Raw genomic sequence first — 21,271 nt, forward strand, 5'->3', positions numbered from 1 at the left:
ACACTGTAAGGGGCAGGGGACAGGTAGGTATAGATAAGTGTATAGTGGTTAGGTTAATGTAAGTACATGGTGATCTTTCTCTAAGCTTTCCTTGTTCAAGGCTGTCAACCATCTGCTACCGGTTCTGTTTTATATGATAAGAAACTTATAGGTCTACTGCCCAATGTCTACACTCTACTGAATATCGTGCTATATTCTGTGCCTTGACAATTTCTCTGTCTATGGTATTCTACCCAATTTATCTATATTCCTCTTATTCTTGTGAACCCCATATTACTCTGTGCCATTTAGTACTACTCTACACTACTATGTACTGTCCTACTCTACCCTACTATGTACTGTCCTACTCTACCTTACTCTGTGCTGTCCTACTCTACCCTACTCTGTACTGTCCTACTCTACCTTACTCTGTACTGTCCTACTCTACCCTACGTTTGTCTTAGTCTCCCCTACTCTGTACTGTCCTACTCTACCCTACTCTGTATTGTCCTACTGTACCCTACTCTGTACTGTCCTACTCTACCCGACTCTGTACTGTCCTACTCTACCCTACGTTTGTCTTGGTCTCCCCTACTCTTATTCTTGCGAACCCCATCTTACTCTGTGCCATTTGGTACTACTCTACCGTGCTATATACTGTCCTACTCTACATCACTCTGTACTGTCCTACTCTACCCTACTCTGTACTGTCCTACTCTACCCTGGTCTGTACTGTCCTACTCTACCCTAGTCTGTACTGTCCTACTCCCCCCTACTCTGTACTGCCCTACTCTACCAGCCCTGACTGACCTCCTCTACCCTCCTCTGTACTGTCCTACTCTACCCTATGTTTGTCGTAGTCTACCCTACTCCGTACTGACCTACTCTACCTTACTCTGTACTGTGCTACTCTACCCTACGTTCGTCTTAGTCTCCCCTACTCTGTACTGTCCTACTCTACCCCCCTCTGTACTCTCCTACTCTACCCTCCTACTCCGTACTGTCCTACTCTGTACTGTCCTACTCTAACCTCCTACTCCGTAGTTCTACTCTACCCTACTCTGTACTGTCCTACTATACCCTCCTCTGTACTGTCCTACTCTACCTTACTCTGTACTGTCCTGCTCTACCCTCCTCTTCACTGCGCTACTCTACCCTCCTCTGTCCTTTCCTACTCAACCCTCCTCTCTATTGTCCTACTCTACCCTACTATGTACTGTCCTACTCTGACTTACTCTGTACTGTCCTACTTTACCCTACTCTGTACTGTCCTACTCAACCTTACTCTATACTGTCTTACTCTACCCTCCTCTGTACTGTCCTACTCAACACTCCTCTCTATTGTCCTACTCCGCCTTACTCTGTACTGTCCTACTCCGCCTTACTCTGTACTGTCCTACTTTACCCTACTCTGTACTGTCCTACTCCGTACTGTTCTACTCACTACTGTCCTACTCTATCCAACTCTGTACTGTTCTACTCAACCCTTCTCTGTACTGTCCTACTCTACCTTACTCTGTCCTTTCCTACTCTACCCTCCTCTGTACTGTCCTACTCAACCCTACTCTGTACTGTCCTACTCTACCTTACTCTGTCCTTTCCTACTCTACCCTCCTCTGTACTGTCCTACTCTACCCTAGTCTGTACTGTCCTACTCAACCCTACTCTGTACTGTCCTACTCAACCTTACTCTGTACTTTCCTACTCTACCCTCCTCTGTACTGTCCTACTCTGTCCTACTGTACCCTACTCTGTACTGTCCTACTCTACCTTACTCTGTCCTTTCCTACTCTACCCTCCTCTGTACTGTCCTACTCTACCCTAGTTCGTACTGTCCTACTCTACCTTACTCTGTCCTTTCCTACTCTACCCTCCTCTGTACTGTCCTACTCAACCCTACTCTGTACTGTCCTACTCTACCTTACTCTGTCCTTTCCTACTCTACCCTCCTCTGTACTGTCCTACTCTACCCTAGTCTGTACTGTCCTACTCAACCCTACTCTGTACTGTCCTACTCAACCTTACTCTGTACTTTCCTACTCTACACTCCTCTGTACTGTCCTACTCTGTCCTACTGTACCCTACTCTGTACTGTCCTACTCTACCTTACTCTGTCCTTTCCTACTCTACCCTCCTCTGTACTGTCCTACTCTACCCTCCTCTGTACTGTCCTACTCTGTCCTACTGTACCCTACTCTGTACTGTCCTACTCTATCTTACTCTGTCCTTTCCTACTCTACCCTCCTCTGTAATAGTCTACTGTCCTACTCTACTCTACCCTACTCTGTACTGTCCTGCTCTACCCTTCTCAGTACTGTCCCACTTTACCCTACTCTGTACTGTCCCACTCTACCCTACTCTGTACTGTCCTACTCTACCCTACTCTGTAGAAGTCTGTACTGTCCTAATATGCCCTACTCTGTACTGCCTTACTCTACCCTACTCTGTAGTAGTCTGTACTGTCCTAATATGCCCTACTCTGTACTGTCCTACTCTACCTTACTCTGTCCTTTCCTACTCTACCCTCCTCTGTAATAGTCTACTGTCCTACTCTACTCTACCCTACACTGTACTGTCCTGCTCTACCCTTCTCAGTACTGTCCCACTTTACCCTACTCTGTACTGTCCTAATATGCCCTACTCTGTACTGCCTTACTCTACCCTACTCTGTAGTAGTCTGTACTGTCCTAATATGCCCTACTCTGTACTGTCCTACTCTACCTTACTCTGTCCTTTCCTACTCTACCCTCCTCTGTAATAGTCTACTGTCCTACTCTACTCTACCCTACTCTGTACTGTCCTGCTCTACCCTTCTCAGTACTGTCCCACTTTACCCTACTCTGTACTGTCCTAATATGCCCTACTCTGTACTGCCTTACTCTACCCTACTCTGTAGTAGTCTGTATTGTCCTTATATGCCCTACTCTGTACTGCCTTATTCTACCCTACTCTGTAGTACTCGGTACTGTCCTAATATGCCCTACTCTGTACTGCCTTACGCTACCCTACTCTGTAGTAGTCTGTACTGTCCTTATATGCCCTACTCTGTACTGCCTTACTTTATCCTACTCTGTAGTAGTCTGTATTGTCCTTATATGCCCTACTCTGTACTGCCTTATTCTACCCTACTCTGTAGTACTCGGTACTGTCCTAATATGCCCTACTCTGTACTGCCTTACGCTACCCTACTCTGTAGTAGTCTGTACTGTCCTTATGTGCCCTACTCTGTACTGCCTTACTCTACCCTACTATGTACTTATCTACTCTACCCTAATCGGTACTCTCCTTCTCTACCCTCTCTGTACTGTCCTACTCTAACCTACTCTGTACTGTCCTAATCTACTCTCTTTGTTATTGTCCTACTCTACTCTTAATTGAATTTCCTTGAACTGAAACTTGTGATCATGTTTAATTATTCACACAGACATCTAGTAAAGAGAAATATATGCTAAGTCACTGTACGCTTTTGTATTCACATCTGGAGTGGATAGGGACGGCTGTGAGGGGAGGTTGGAGGCCGTATATTTTGGATGTAACTGAAATACATGTTTAAGTATTTTACAAGGATATATTTACGTTCTTTCCCAATAAAAATACCTCGGCGGTCTAAATAGCAGTTATGTTGTATTTTACTCAGAAAATGCCATGGAGTCAATTAATGTACAGGGACAATTCTTTGCAAGATGTTGCAAAACATCTACACGCCTTATAAAGTCAGAGGGTGAGTGAGGTAACATTTTACATCGCATACGAAATATGTATTATTTTACCAGTATAATAAAAAGAGACTACATGTGGTGTGTCGGGACTGTGTCCATCGAGAGGAAACTGTACTCTTGTATTCGGGAATGTATGATCAGAAATGTTTCAGCAAGTTCTTGTGTGGGTGTGTGAGGCAATGGACAATACAGCTGTACCATTCTTCAAAAGAGAAGACAAATGTCTACCATAATACAACATTTGTATAAGGAAATTCAGGAGTGACTGACTGAGGAAATAGGCAACATTATTATAGATATCATTCTCCAAACAACCAAACATATATAGCGGTAAAGTACCCGTATAACTTCACGTGAATCTCTTCGTGAAGCGACAGAAACGTAACACGTGTTCGTTAAGTACTCATGAATGAGTGATTGAGGTAATCAACATTATTGCAACTATATCATGGGGGTATGTAAGGTAATCCAGCCTGGACCAAACAAACTCATGGTTAGTGGAACGAGTAGATGATTCATAGTATACGAAGACACACACTGATAAACACTGGCCATAAGCTGATACAATATGCATGTCACAGCTGGTCCTCCATCAATCGCTATTCTTACTCAGCACTCATGCTCGTCAACACATTCTAAAGAAGAACATGGGTAACTGGTGAACTATACATTGCCAGAGTCTACGAGTTAGTCTGTGGTCCGTCAGAATGTGCAACACAAAATGTCCATGACAGCTATATGTTCGACTGATTATAATTTTCACAACGCCTCAAGGGCTATTACAGGGAATTACGAAGGCGCTACTCCATTATTACTTTGAGATTTTTGGTTTTTGGGGGGTTTGGTTTGTTGTTGAACACCACACTGAGCAATATTCCAGCTATATGACGGCGGTCTGTAAATACTTAAGTCTGGACCAGACAATCCAGTGATTTACATCATGAACATCGATCCACGCCATTGGGATCGATGACATGCATCAACCAAGTCAGCGAGCCTGACCACCCGATCCCGGTAGTCGCCTTTTACGACAAACATCGTCGCTTTTTACGGCAAGCATGGGTTGCTGAAGACCTATTCTACCCCGGATCTTCACGGGTATATTGAGTAATGGTCAGCTGAATTTGGCACTTCAATGTTATCTCTGTCCCCCAACTCACAGTTCCCTTTCCACCTCATAACCCCAAGTCCCCAATCTTCGCGGTACCCTTACCCCCGTGATCAGCTATAGTTCCTTTCCCCTCTCATACCCCGTCCCCACTGCCTTTACTTGTCCTCCAAATATCATCCCTTCCTCTCACATCCCCATTTTCCATCTTTCCCCCTACCGCTGCCTTCATCCTACTCCCATAGTTACTTCCTATTCTCATACCCCCATGTCCCCATGATTCTACCACAGTCGTAAATTACGTACGGTATGCCACACTGTCTCATGCCCACATATTGCCCTTGTTACACTACTGCCTAGAAGTTCATTCCCCTAACACGCGTTGAGAACGCGTGTAATACGCATGTGACACGGGTGCTCAACGGGTTGCACACGGGTTGAGCACCAGTTGGACACGTGTGTGCAACGGGTGTGCAGCGCGTGTGCAACCCGTTGCACACGCGTGGGTCACTCGTTGCACACGCGTGTGCCACGCGTGTAACACGGGATCGAGTTCCAGTTGAAGTTGACAAATTTATCAAATGAATAGTGAGATAAAACAAAACAGCGAGATGTGAAATTTGAGTTAATGAGCGGCCATTGAGCTGTATTGCCATTGCCATGTATATGGCAGCGTATTTTATTGTTTGGCAGTAATTGTAACGTCGTTTGTTTGTTTGTTTGTTGTTTAACGCCGAATTCAGCAATATTCCAGCTATATGACGGCGATCTGTAACATAATCGAGTCTGGACCAGACAATCCAGTGATTGACATCATGAGCATCGATCCACGCAATTGGGATCGATGGCATGTATTAACCAAGTCACCGAGCCTGACCACCCGATCCCGTTAGTCGCCTTTTACGACAAGCATAGTCGTCTTTTACGGCAATTATGGGTTGCTGAAGACCTATTCTACCCCGGAATCTTCACGGGTTTACGGTACACGCTCATTGCGTTATGTTTGGACAGTGATCAGTCGTCAGGAAGTTATTATATTTAGATGCTTTTGTGGTGGGTAATCTTCCAGTCCGGTACGGACGGTGATAGTATGTAATAGAGAATTCTCTAATGTTCTAGTGCTGCTAGACTGGTGAGGGCACTGTGTAGGACTTTCCAGTAGCTAGGTTGGTAGTAAATAAAGAGACAAGAGCGTGTTTACGCATCTCTCACACAGTTCATCACATTAAGACCAGTTTTCTTGTGAGGATCGCTCATGATCCCTAATTCCCTGACTAGCACACCACAGAAGTTTGACCACTGTTGCCGCTTGGTGAATATATGTTATTATCACTGACTTTTGCTATCACCACTGTATTTTTGTATTTGATACTGGCCACTGCCATCATATCATACTTTGCCATTGAATATTGTATTACATGTGTATACCTTCGCCCTGCCACTACAGTTCTCTTCCCCTATCATAGCCCCATGTCCCCCCAATTCCCTTTGCCCCTACCTTCGTCCTGCGACTGTAGCTAACTTCCCCTCTCATCGCCCCATGTTTCCAATTCTCCTTGCACCTACCTTTGTCCTACCAAAACAGTTCTCTTCCCCTCTCATAGCCCCATGTCCCCCAATTCCCACTGTCCCTACCTTTGTCCTACCAATGAAGTTAACTTCCCCTCTCATCGCCCCATGGTTCCCAATTCCCCTTCCCTACCTTCGTCCTACCATTACAGTTCTCTTCCCCTCTCATAGCCCCATGTCCCCCAATTCCCATTGCCCCTACCTTCGCTCTACCATTACAGTTCTCTTCCCCTCTCATAGCCCCATGTCCCCCAATTCTCCTTGCCCCTACCTTCGCTCTACCATTACAGTTCTCTTCCCCTCTCATAGCCCCATGTCCCCCAATTCCCATTGCACCTACCTTCGCTCTACCATTACAGTTCTCTTCCCCTCTCATAGACCCATGTCCCCCAATTCTCCTTGCCCCTACCTTCATCCTACCTCTGTATTTAACTTCCCTTCTCATAGCCCTATGTCCCCCAATTCTCCTTGCCCCTACCTTCGCTCTACCATTACAGTTCTCTTCCCCTCTCATAGACCCATGTCCCCCAATTCTCCTTGCCCCTACCTTCATCCTACCTCTGTATTTAACTTCCCTTCTCATAGCCCTATGTCCCCCAATTCCCATTGCCCCTACCTTCGCTCTACCATTACAGTTCTCTTCCCCTCGCATAGCCCCATGTCCCCCAATTCTCATTGCCCCTACCTTCGCTCTACCATTACAGTTCTCTTCCCCTCGCATAGCCCCATGTCCCCCAATTCCCATTGCCCCTACCTTCGCTCTACCATTACAGTTCTCTTCCCCTCTCAATGTTTTCAAATTCATATAATTTAATCTGTGGAGATATGAACGCGAGAACAGGTGAGAGAAATAACCCTGATATTAGCAATAATGATGATAGCTTCAATCATACCTCCCCTTTCCCTGAGGAGGAGGCTGACGACCCTGTTGAGGATCGTACTTCACAGGATACAGTTGTAAATAGATTTAGTCAAATGTTGTTGGATTCATGCCATGTTTTTAAACTTTACATCGTAAATGGACGTGTATATGGTGATACTAATGGGGATTTACTTATAGTAGCCAACATGGATCTAGTGTGAACGATTATTTTATAAGTTCACCAGATTTTTTTCAGTTTATCAATATGTTCACCGTCGGTGTTCGATCTGATTCTGATCACTTTCCATTAGAATTGATGTGTAAATTTCCAAATATGGGTAAGAGGTGCAACAATGATTCGTGTATGGATCCACAAGCATCAGAGAAAATTGTATGGAATGATCATTACTCCAGTTTGTTTCTTGATAACCTCAGATATAATATTACTGAAAACAAAGAAATGGTCCTTAAAGAAATTGATAATGCTATTGAAAACGCAACTAGCCACTTTGTCGACATTGTATTAGACTTTTAGCTGCATGAAAAAGACAATAGGACATAATTCACAATTTGCCAATCAAAAACCACTAAGTCTAGAATGTAGACAAGCGAAACGAGAAACACGTAGGGCACTTAGGAGATTTAGAACACAAAGAACAGTCGCTAACATAATTGTGTATTGTAGACAAAGAAATCATTATAAAATTTGTTGCAGAAAATTAAAATCCATTTCACGTAAGAAATCAGTTGAAAGATTGCACAGAAGCATAAATAGTCAATCTAGCTTTTGGAAACAGATAAGATCATTACAAAACAAACCCAGACAAAAGAATCATATAACGAAAGCAGAATGGCTTTGCCATTTTAGAGAGGTTTTTGCAAATGACAATGTTTTTTCTCCTCACTTAGATGATGAAAATGAACGCAGTTCTAATCAGTTTACAGATATTGATGCATTCATACTAAATTCTACGATAACTGAACGTGAAATTACATCATCAATAAATAAGTTTAAAAAAGGAAAATCTGCCGGGCCCGATCAAGTGCTGATAGAAATGCTTAAATGTTCCCAATTGGATATAATGCCATTTCTTCATAAATGTTTCAACAAACTCTTTGATAATCAAATATTTCCAAGCAGTTGGTCTTGTTCAGAAATAGTCCCTCTACATAAAAAAGGCGATCCGAGAAACCCTGACAACTACAGGGGGATCTCATTGATGAGTGTTCTGGGGAATTTTTTTACCTCTGTTTTGAATAACTGGCTTACTAACTGGGCGAATATGAGAGATAAGATACCGGAAGTTCAAGCTGGTTTTAGAAAAAATTATTCAACCATAGATCATATTTTTACAGTATATGCTGCAATTCAAAAATGTCTAACACGTCGTAAACACAAGGTTTACGTTGCTTTTTTTTATTTTAAAAAGGCATTTGATACAGTTGATCGTTATAAATTATGGTGTTGTTTAAGAACAGCTGGACTACAAGGGAAGATGTTTAATATACTACAATCAATGTATTCAAATATAAGGGCATGTGTACGTAGTGATTATGGTGTTACTGATTGTATCGATTGTCCATCTGGTTTACGTCAGGGATGTATATTGAGTCCTCTGTTATTTTTGTTTTTCATTAGCGAATTATATTATGAAATCTCAAGTAACGGTAAGCATGGTATACAGATGTATCCTGACATCCTTGAACTTCTTATGCTCCTTTTTGGCCGATGATGTTATTTTACTATCTGACACTGTTATTGGTCTACAGGATCAGTTGAATGTATTAGATAAATATACTAAGGAATGGAATTTTTCTGTAAATTTAGATAAGACAGAAATTATAGTATTCAGAAAAGGGGGTCCTTTAAATTTTAGGGAAAGATGGTACTTAAATCGACAACAAATTAATGTAGTTAATGCTTATAAGTATCTCGGCATAATGTTTAATTCAACACTAAATAAGAACAAATGTGTATCTGACTTATCACTGCGAGGGAAACGAGCTTTACTTAATATAATGTCTGTTTCACATAAACTTGGAGTTATTACACCGAAAGTATTTTCCAAATTATTTGATACTCAAATACAGCCAATGTTATTGTATTGATCTGAAGTGTGGGGTTACCGAAGATATGAATGTTTAGAAAGAATTCACCTACTGGCATGTAAAAAAATTCTTCGCGTTGGAATAGCAACACCAAATAATATGATATATGGAGAATGTGGAAGATACCCACTTTACATTAATTCGCAAATAAAGTGTTTAAAATATTGGTTTAATATCATTCGTATGCCAGAACATCGGCTTCCGAAAAAAGCTTATAACATGCTCTTTCATTTAGTTAGTATCGGTAAGGTTACATGGCTATCGCATATTAGGACAATATTATTCTCACATGGGTATGGGTATATATGGCTTAACCAATCTGTTGGTGATCAACATTTATTTCTAAATGATTTTCGTAAAATAGCAATAAATATGTTCTATCAAGGGTGGCAATGCAACTTGGAAACAGTTCACGTTATGATTTGTACAGAACATTTAAGACTTTACTAGAGCCAGAAAAGTCCTCATGATTATCACCGATTGTTAAATGAATGTCATATTTTTATAATTTTTGTTGTATCTCCCAATCTGTAAATTCTCACCCACTGTATTTATTTGAACTTGTATATGGGCCGATGGCCTTTGTTACAATAAACGTCTTTGACTTTGACTTTGACATAGCCCTATGTCCCCCAATTCTCCTTGCCCCTACCTTCATCCTACCTCTGTATTTAACTTCCCTTCTCATAGCCCTATGTCCTCCAATTCTCCTTGCCCCTACCTTCGCTCTACCATTATAGTTCCCTTCCCCTCTCATAGCCTCATATGCCCCAATTCCCGTTGCACCTACCTTCAACCCCACCCCAACCACCCCTAAAATGTACTTGTCTCTCACACCACCTTGCATTTATCTCCGTCCTCAAGCATTACTACTTCCTCCCTCATCTAGTTCCCCTCCCCACACAACCCGTCATACCCCTACCACTACCTCAGTCTTCCTGCTATAGTCGTTCCCGTGGCCTCTTAAACTAAATGAAAATGTGTCGAACCATAATATTCTTTGATTTGTTCATTGCAGTAATCTAAACAATTTAGGTCACCTTGAAATTGACAAAAAAAGCGTATTCTTCGATTGTGGTAATATTTTAAAAAACCAAAACGCCCAGAGAGCGTATGTTTTGGTATAGATACGATATGTTGCATTACAATGGCGTTACAAATTCAGATGTTGGCAATGAGATTAAGAATGGAGTTATTTTCTTCTTGAGACTATTAACATATCACAGTGAAACTTTGTGTTGACGATACTGACAGATTATTTGTATGATTTAGGCACCACCATCTGCACTCAACGATGTGTCCAAACTGTATGATTATTTGTCAAATAATGGATAAATATGCAAATGTGGTTACTCGGCAGAAACTACTTCTTTGCAACGCTCCGCACATCGCTGTGGTGTTTACTTGCTTACAAACTATTGTATAACTTTCCCTGCATCATTAGAGAGCGATTTCCCGATGTGTGAGTGAGTGAGTTGGGTTTAACTCCGTATAACAGTATTCCTGTTATATCACGGCGTGTCAGCTTAATGAGGGAGGAAAAGTCTCAGACGTTTACCACTTTGGTGAAACCAACTTGCACAGGTATGGTGTTGACCAGCCTGGAAACATAATCGGTGCGATCGTAGCTTTCAAACGTGCATAAGGGACGCAACTCTGCAGAGCGAATTGTGGCGCCTTAGATGACGGGGCCACCCGCGCTTCCTCCCGATGTGTAAGTGCTTATGTAAACAGACATGGCTGTACGTCATTTGTTACTGTATCATACACAGGGCGGTTCCCTGAGGCTTTATATGTCTACATGGTTCTAAAGTAACACTATGGTAAAGCTTTATATGTATTAATCTTTATTATTCTTCAACAAATGCAGTGATATTTGACAGCAATGTGTTTTACCAAAATGATTTAACTTTAAGATTTTCAAGTTTCAAGAGTATCATGCTGTTCTTTTATCATAAAACAAGCCACATTACAATACAACTAGATTCCAAAAACACTTTCAATAATTTTAAATGAGTTAATATATCATACATAATGACTTCATTAGATCAACCTCTTATTAATTTATTTCATAACATAAGGATATATTTAATTATTCATATTGTCATGCACGAATACATCATCCTTTTACATAACCATTTTTTTAAGCCTGATGGATGATTAGCGGTGATATTTAGATGACTCCTGGTTGTTGTGGCGGCTATTGTGAACACACTTGACCTGAGAAAGAAAAATACATTGACATCAATAACTATAAATTAATATATACATTGAGAAGGAACAATCTAAAATAAATCTTAACATATTTAGTGGCAGTGTAATTTATGTTACACCGAATGCCACATGAACCGGATCATTGCAAGCATGACATTTTTGAATTTTTAGTTTGTTTTGTTGGTTGGTTGTTATCAGCAATATTCCAGCTATATGACGGCGGTCTGTAAATAATCGAGTCTGGACCAGACAATCCAGTGATTGACATCATGAGCATCGATCCACGCAATTGGGACCGATGACATGCATCAACCAAGTCAGCGAGCCTGACCACCCGATCCCGTTAGTCGCCTTTTACGGCAAGAATGGGTTGCTGAAGACCTATTCTACCCCGGATCTTCACGGGTCCCTTGAAACTTTAGTAGTTTTATGATTCATTCAAACGCTAATAAAATCCTCATTCAAGACGGGTAACTCTATTTACATAGCAAACTTTCAAACTAAAGTAGCTTCCCTTGAAATGACCTTCACTTCTCATAACGCATTTCTTCTCCTTATTAAATCTGAACAGGTGCCGTGTAATGGAGTGTTGATGCATATATTTCACAATGTGTAAGGCAAACGGAAGAGCAAGTTTTTCATAACGTCGACGCATGCGTGGTTTCGCCTGAAGTGGCGTCATGACAACACCCCTTCCTGTGTGTCAGCCATTTTGAGAGATATCACTGGAAGTGTTCTCAGTTTTATCGTGCAATTTTTTATGCAACTCGAAAAGTGTGTACGACTTGAAGAGGTGGAGAAAACTATGAATGCTACTACGACAGGTAGGCCTATATGACATTTGCATTTTTACCAGCAATAAAGCATCATGTAATAACTTTTAATGTGTTCACAATGCGCACCACAAAATTGGTAAAACGCTGGTGTTTCCATACACTAATTTCAATTTTCATATTCTGTACAGACCTTATATTGAAAAATACAACTTTAATATGTAATTTGTAACCTGAACGTTTTAGTAACGCAAGGTATAGAAACTAAACATGATACAGGACACGTTCCACTTAGTGAAAATGAAAGTGTAGAATCCCCGAAGACACGCCTGATTTTCTTTTCAAAAGACTGAGTTTTAATGAATTGTTTATTATTAAAACGACAAGTCTCAATGAAAATCTTAATACTTATTTAAGCACTTCTAGTGTCTTCATTTAGTTAAAATAATGAATTCTCTATTATAGTGCCTGTTCCCCGCTTGCCCACCGGGCTGCCAACAGTGGTGATGGGAGATGGAACAAGATGTCTGGTAGATCACAACACTATCTGGTTACCAGCTGGTAATCCTGTGAACCTCTCCTTGGGTCCTGGTTACCCACAGCCAAGACTCCTGCAGCCTGGAGTTCAGCCATCTGTGACTGGTATCCCCCTGCCTCCTGCATTCCAGCAACCACCTTGCAGTAGACGTAGGGAGACGATGCCTGTCAGCCTGCCCAGTTCAGCGCTAGATCTTCAGCTGATGAGACCAGAGGTATAGTACGGTTTTGATCATTAAATAATGGAACTGAAAAAGCCTGCATGATTATATTTGTTTATTGCAAAATATGAAAATGATACATTGACTGTATCACCCATCAGGCCTTCTCCTGTGCCCTGTCCCCACTTGACCTTCCCAGATCAGTACCACAACTCATGCCCACAGCCCATGTGAAAACTCCAGGCGTATCTACAGCAAGCAACTCCAAACCCAATTCCAAGACCCCTCTCCTACCAAAGCAAAAACCTGAGCTCAAACCCTGCAAACGCAGGCCCCGCACTTTCAGACCAAAACCTCAGCCAAAGCATCGCATTCCCAAGGAGAAAGTGGGCAAGCATCAGCCTGAGAGCAAGCCCTACTTTGTGCCTCAGCCTCTTGGAGCTCGGAAAATGAAAGAACAGAGCAGAACCCGGGGGAATCGTATCACTAAGCCTTCGGGTGATAATGGTATCATTAAGTCCTCATCTAAGCTTAGTTTTGCCGAACAGTTGTTGTCTGCTGATCGTGCTTACTTAAAGCCAAAGTCTGTCTTGCCCAGTAAAGGTTGCAAGACCTTGCCTGTCCCTGTTGATAATGTAAAGGATAAGGTTGTTTCAGCATCAGAGAGTGCTAAGTCAGGTGGTGTCACTGCTGTAACAGTAAGTGTAAATTCTGACAATGCAGTGGACAGAGCTGAGCCAAACTCTGATGATGAATATGATGTGGAATATCTGTATCTTACTAAACTCATTTTAAGGAAAAAGAGGAAACCCACTGCTGAGCCCAGCAAGGAGTCCCTGCCCTCACGCAAGAGGAAGTGCCCAGATGACAACAGCGAGGTGCCCCAAGCTGTGAAGCTGGCAAGACTGGAGGAGCCCCAGGACACTCTGGAGGACCTGGAAGCTCTCCTGGCTGAGTACAGCTCCAGTCTCTCATGTGGCACCAGGGACTTCTTCTAAACACTGTAAGGTGCAGGGGACAGGTAGGTATAGATTAGTGTATCATGGTTAGGTTTATGTAAGTACATGGTGATCCTTCTCTTACCCTCATTCCTTCTTTGTTATTTTGACCATCTGCTACTGATTCTGTTTTATAAACTCTTCATTTTTGTTCTACTCTTCCCTACCCTGTACTGTCCTACTCTACCCTCTCTTGTACTCTTATACTCCACTCTCCTCATTATTGCACTGCTCTTCCCTTCTCCGTACTGTTCTGCTCTACCCTCTTTATTATTCTACTCAATCCTCCTCTACTCTGTCCTACTCTATCCCACACTGTACTGTCCTACTTTACCCTACTTTGAACTGCCCTACTCTACTCTGTAATGTTCTACTGTACCCTCATCTTTGTTGTGCTCTATCCCACTCTGTACTATCCAACTATACCGTTCTCTGTACTGTCCTACTCTACACTACTCTGCACTGTGCTAATCTGAACTATCCTACTCTACCCTCCTCTGTACTGTCCTACTCTACCCTACTCTGTACTTTCATACTCTAACCTATTCTGTACTGTACTGTCCTACTCTACCCTACTTTGTACTGTTCTACTCTACCCTACTCTGTACTGTCCTACTCTATTCTACTCTGTACTGTCCTACTTTACCCTACTTTGAACTGTCCTACTCTACTCTATAATGTTCTATTCTACCCTCATTATTGTTGTTGTTCTCTATCCCCCTCTGTACTATCCAACTATACCATTCTCTCTACTGTCCTACTGTACCCTACTCTGTACTGTCCTACTCTACACTACTCTGCACTGTCCTACTCTCTACTGTTCTACTCTACCCTACTCTATACTGTCCTACTCTAGCCTACTCTGCACTGTCCTACTCTGTACTGTCCTACTCTACCCTATCCTGTACTGTCTTACTCTACCGTACTCTGAACTGTCCTACTCTACGCTACTCTATACTGTCCTACTCTACCCTACTCTATACTGTCCTAATATACCCTACTCTGTACTGCCCTTCTCTGTCCTACTCTGTACAGTCCTACTCTACCCTACCCTGTACAGTCCTACTCTACACTACTCTGCACTGTGCTAATCTGAACTGTCCTACTCTGCCCTTCTCTGTACTGTCCTACTCTACCCTACTCTGTACTGCCCTACTCTACCCTACTCTGTAAAGTCCTACTCTACCCTACCCTGTACTGTCCTACTCTGCACAGTGCTAATCTGTACTGTCCTACTCTAATCCCTACTCTGTACTACCCTACTCTGTACTGTCCTACTCTATCCTGCTTTACTCTACCCTACTCTGTACTGTCCTACTCTATCCTTCTCTGTACTGTCCTACTTTACCCTACTTTAAACTGTCCTACTCTACTCTGTAATGTTCTATTCTACCCTCATGTTTGTTGTTGTGCTCTATCCCCCTCTGTACTATCCAACTATACCATTCTCTGTACTGTCCTACAGTACCCTACTCTGTACCGGCCTACTCTACACTACTCTGCACTGTCCTACTCTGTACTGTCCTACCCTACCCTACTCTGTAACTGTCCTACTCTACCCTACTCTATACTGTCCTACTCTACCCTACTCTATACTGTCCTAATATAACCTACTCTGTACAGTCCTACTCTACCCTATCCTGTACTGTCATACTCTACACTACTCTGCACTGTGCTAATCTTAGCTGTGCTACTCTACCCTCCTCTGTACTGCCCTACTCTACCCCACTATCTACTGGCCTACTCTACCCTACTCAGTACTGTCCTAACTTACCCAACTCTCAACTGTCCTACCTTACACTACTTTGCACTGTCCTACTCTGTACTGTCCTACTCTATCGTACTCTGTCCTCCTTTACTCTACCCAACTCTGTACTGTCCTACTCTACACTACTTTCCACTGTCCTACTCTGTACTGTCCTACTCTATTGTACTCTGTCCTACTTTACTCTACCCAACTCTGTACTGACCTACTCTACACTACTTTGCACTGTCCTACTCTACCCCACTTTCTACTGCCTACTCTACCCTACTCTGTACTGTCCTACTCTACCCTACTCTGTACTGCCATACTCTACCCCACTTTCTACTGGCCTACTCTACCCTACTCTGTACTGGCCTACTCTACCCTACTCTGTACTGCCCTACTCTACTCAGCTCTACTCTCTACTGTTCTACTCTACTCTGTACCGTCCTAATCTACCCAACTCTGTACTGTCCTACTCTACTCTACTCTTTACTGTTCTACTCTACTCTGTACTATCCTACCTTACACTACTTTGCACTGTCCTGCTCTGTACTGTCCTACTCTATCATGCTCTGTCCTACTTTACTCTACCCAACTCTGTACTGTCCTACTCTACACTACTTTGCACTGTCCTACTCTGTACTGTCCTACTCTATTGTACTCTGTCCTACTTTACTCTACCCATTCTGTACTGTCCTACTCTACCCTACTTTGTACTGTCCTACCCTACCCTACTCTGTACTGTCCTACTCTACCCTATTCTGTACAGTCCTACTCTACACTAATCTGCACTGTCCCACTCTGTACTGTCTTACTCTACCCACCTCTGTCCTGCTTTACTCTACCCTACTCTGTACTGTCCTACTCTACCCTACTCTTTACTGTCCTACTCTACCCTACTCTTTACAGTCCTACTCTACCTTACTCTCTACTTTCCTGCTCTACACTACTTTCCACTGTCCTACACTCTACTGTCCTCCTCTGTACTGTCCTGCTCTATCCTACTATGTCCTGCTTTACTCTACCCTACTCTGCACTGTCCTACTCTACTCTACTCTGTACTGTCCTACTCTGTACTGTCCTAATCTACCTTACTCTGTACTGTCTTACTCTACCCTACTCCGTACTGCCCTACTCTACTCTACTCCGTACTGTCCTACTCTGTACTGTCTTACGCTATCAACCTCTGTCCTGCTTTACTCTACCCTACTCTGTACTGTCCTACTCTACCCTACTCTGTACTGTCCTGCTCTTCACTACTTTGCACTGTCCAACCTCTACTGTCCTACTCTGTACTGTCCTATTCTACCCATTCTGTCCTGCTTTACTCTACCCCACACTGTACTGTCCTACTGTATACTGTCTTTCTCTACACTTCTCTGCACTGTCCTACTCCGTACTGTCCTACTCTACACTTCTCTGCACTGTCCTACTCTGTTCTGTCTTACTCTATCCACCTCTGTCCTGCTTTACTCTACCCTAATGTGTACTGTCCTACTCTACCCTACTCAGTACTGTCCTACTCTACCCTACTCTTTACTATCCTAATCTACCCTACTCTCTACTGTTCTGCTCTACACTACTTTGCACTGTCCTACTCTCTACTGTCCTCCTCTGTACTGTCCTACTCTATCCACCTCTGCCCTGCTTTACTTTATCTTACTCTGTACTGTCCTACTCTACCCAACTCTGTACTGTCCTACTCTACTCTACTCTTTTCTGTTCTACTCTACTCTGTACTATCCTACCTTACACTACTTTGCACTGTCCTACTCTGTACTGTCCTACTCTACCATACTCTGTCCTACTTTACTCTACCCAACTCTGTACTGTCCTACTCTATTGTACTCTGTCCTACTTTACTCTACCCATTCTGTACTGTACTACTCTACCCTACTCTGTACTGTCCTACTCTACCCTACTCTGTACTGTCCTACTCTACACTAATCTGCACTGTCCTACTCTGTACTGTCCTACTTTGTACTGTCCTGCTCTATCCAACTCTGTCCTGCTTTACTCTACCCTACTGTGTACCATCCTACTCTACCCTACTCTGTACTGTCCTACTCTACCCTGCTCTTTACTGTCCTACTCTACCGTACTCTCTACTGTCCTGCTCTACACTACTTTGCACTGTCCTACACTCTACTGTACTTCTCTGTACTCTCCTACTCTATCCAACTCTGTCCTGCTTTACTCTACCCTACTCGGTACTGTCCTAATCTTTCCCACTTTCTACTGTCCTACTCTACCCTCCTCTATACTGCCCTACTCTACTCCACTTTCTACTGGCCTACTCTACCCTACGCTTTACTGTCCTAATCTACCCAACTCTGTACTACCCTACTCTACTCTACTGCTCTACTCTACTCTACTGTCCTACTCTCTACTGTTCTACTCTACTCTGTACTGTCCTACCTTACACTACTTTGCACTGGCCTACTCTGTACTGTCCTACTCTATCGTACTCTGATCTACTTAACTCTACCCAACTCTGTACTATCCTACTCTACACTACTTTACACTGTCCTACTCTGTACTGTCCTACTCTATTGTACTCTGTCTTACTTTACTCTACCCATTCTGTACTGTCCTATTCTACCCTTCTCTGTACTGTCTTACTCTACCCTACTCTATACTGTCCTAATCTACCCTACTCTGTACTGCCCCACTCAACCCTACATGTACTTTGCACAGTCCTTCTATGTACTGTCCTACTCTGTGCTGTCCCACTCAACCCTAATCTGTACTGCCCTGCTCTTCACTACTTTGCACTGTCCAACCTCTACTGTCCTACTCTGTACTGTCCTATTCTAATCCAATATGTCCTGCTTTACTCTACTCTAATCTGTACTGCCCTACTCTACTCTACTCTGTACTGTTCAACTCTATCGTACTTTGTCCTGCTTTACTCTACCCTATTCTGTACTGTCCTATTCTACCCTACTCTGTACTGTCCTTCTCTACACTACTCTGCACTGTCCTACTCTGTACTGGCCTACTCTACACTACTCTGCACTGTCCTACTCCACTCTACTCTGTACTGTCCTAATCTACCCTACTCTGTACTGTCTTACTCTACCTTACTCTGTACTGTAGTACTCTACCCTACTCTATACTGTCCTTCTCTACACTACTCTGCACTGTCCTACTCTGTACTGGCCTACTCTACACTACTCTGCACTGTCCTACTCCACTCTACTCTGTACTGTCCTAATCTACCCTACTCTGTACTGTCTTACTCTACCTTACTCTGTACTGTAGTACTCTACCCTACTCTGTACTGTCCTACTCCACCCTGCTCTGTACTGTCCTACTCTACCCTACTCTGCACTGTCCTACTCTACCCTACTGTGTACTGTCCTACTCTACCCTACTCTGCACTGTCCTACTCTACCCTACTCTGTACTGTCCTACTCCACTCTACTTTGTACTGTCCTACTCTACCCTAGTCTGTACTGTCCTACTCCACTCTACTCTGCACTGTCCTACTCCACTCTACTCTGTACTGTCCTACTCTACCCTACTCTGTACTGTCCTACTCCACTCTACTCTGTACTGTCCTACTCTACCCTACTCTGTACTGTCCTACTCCACTCTACTCTGTACTGCCCTACTCTACCCTACTCTGTACTGTCCTACTCTACCCTACTCTGCACTGTCCTACTCTAACCTACTCTGTACTGTCTTACTCTACCCTTCTCTGTACTGTCCTACTCTACCCTACTCTGTACTGTCCTGCTCTACCCTACTCTGTACTGCCCTACTCTACCCTACCCTGTACAGTCCTACTCTACACTATTCTGCACTGTGCTAATCTGAACTGTCTTACTCTACCCTTCTCTGTAATGTCCTACTCTACCCTACTCTGTACTGTCCTGCTCTACCCTACTCTGTACTGCCCTACTCTACCCTACTCTGTAAAGTCCTACTCTACCCTACCCTGTACTGTCCTACTCTGCACATTGCTAATCTGAACTGTCCTATTCTACCCTCCTCTGTACTGTCCTACTCTACACTACTCTGTACTTTCCTACTCTACCCTACTCTGTACTGCCCTAGTCTACCATCCTCTGTACTTTCCTTCTCTAACCTATTCTGTACTGTCCTACTCTACCCTACTCTGTACTACCCTGCTCTACCCTCCTCTGTACTTACCTTCTCTAACCTATTCTGTACTGTCCTACTCTACCCTACTCTGTACTACCCTACTCTACTTTACTCTACCCTACTCTGTACTGTCCTACTCTATCCTTCTCTCTACTGTCCTACTTTACCCTATTTTAAACTGTCCTACTCTACTCTGTAATGTTCTATTATACCCTCATGTTTGTTGTTGTGCTCTATCCCCCTCTGTACTATCCAACTATACCATTCTCTGTACTGTCCTACAGTACCCTACTCTTTACTGGCCTACTCTGTACTGTCCTACTCTATCGTACTCTGATCTACTTTACTCTACCCAACTCTTTACTATCCTACTCTACACTACTTTACACTGTCCTACTCTGTACTGTCCTACTCTATTGTACTCTGTCCTACTTTACTCTACCCATTCTGTACTGTCCTAATCTACCCTTCTCTGTACTGTCTTACTCTACCCTACTCTATACTGTCCTAATCTACCCTACTCTGTACTGCCCCACTCAACCCTACTTTGCACAGTCCTTCTATGTACTGTCCTACTCTGTACTGTCTTACTCTATCCTACTTTACTCTACCCTACTCTGTACTGTCCCACTCAACCCTAATCTGTACTGCCCTGCTCTTCACTACTTTGCACTGTCCAACCTCTACTGTCCTACTCTGTACTGTCCTATTCTAATCTAATCTGTCCTGCTTTACTCTACTCTAATCTGTACTGCCCTACTCTACTCTACTCTGTACTGTCCTACTCTACTCTAATCTGTACTGCCGTACTCTACTCTACTCTGTACTGCCGTACTCTACCATACTCTGTACTGTCCTACTCTACCCTTCCCTGTATTGCCCTACTCTACCCCACTTTCTACTGGCCTACTCTACCGTACTCTGTAATGTCCTAATCTACCCTACCCTGCCTGCAACCTCCGTGTATCGCGGTACTTGTCATGTACGCTGAACGGAACAAAATGCACTCACTAACCTTTATGATTATTTGTGTTCTCTGTATCATACGCCATTTATTTTATCTAAATATGCACATTTTACTGATAAAAGTTCATTATTTCCATTCGTAGCGCCGAGTAAAAGCCAGGCCTCGCGCTCGGTTTGACAAGGGAGAGAACTCCATCGTATCGCGGTAAAGGGAAAAGTTGTGTATGGAGGCCCAAGTCAGACAAAAATGTTTACCTGCCACAAAGTATGATGATGCCAGACTTCGTGATTCATCCAGACAAGTGCAAAGACAGCACACAGGAAGAAAATGCATAAATAGTTCATTAGTCCCGAAATTTTTCAAAATCTAGAACAATGGAGTAATAGGTTAACAGTTAAATAGTCACCAAGGAGACAGT

General features: G+C 43.0%; 1 protein-coding gene across 1 annotated transcript; it reads left to right on the forward strand.

The window, feature by feature from the left end:
• The first annotated feature begins 12,213 nt into the window (after positions 1-12,213).
• Positions 12,214-14,029, forward strand: LOC139464599 (uncharacterized). The gene is given in 4 exon segments (XM_071246120.1): positions 12,214-12,247; positions 12,250-12,384; positions 12,799-13,085; positions 13,193-14,029. Coding segments are annotated over 4 exon segments (1,293 nt in total).
• Positions 14,030-21,271: the final 7,242 nt, after the last annotated feature.

The sequence above is a fragment of the Haliotis cracherodii genome, unplaced genomic scaffold (genome assembly GCF_022045235.1).
Source record: "Haliotis cracherodii isolate W230 unplaced genomic scaffold, xgHalCrac1.p SCAF_17, whole genome shotgun sequence".
NCBI classification, from domain to species: domain Eukaryota; kingdom Metazoa; phylum Mollusca; class Gastropoda; order Lepetellida; family Haliotidae; genus Haliotis; species Haliotis cracherodii.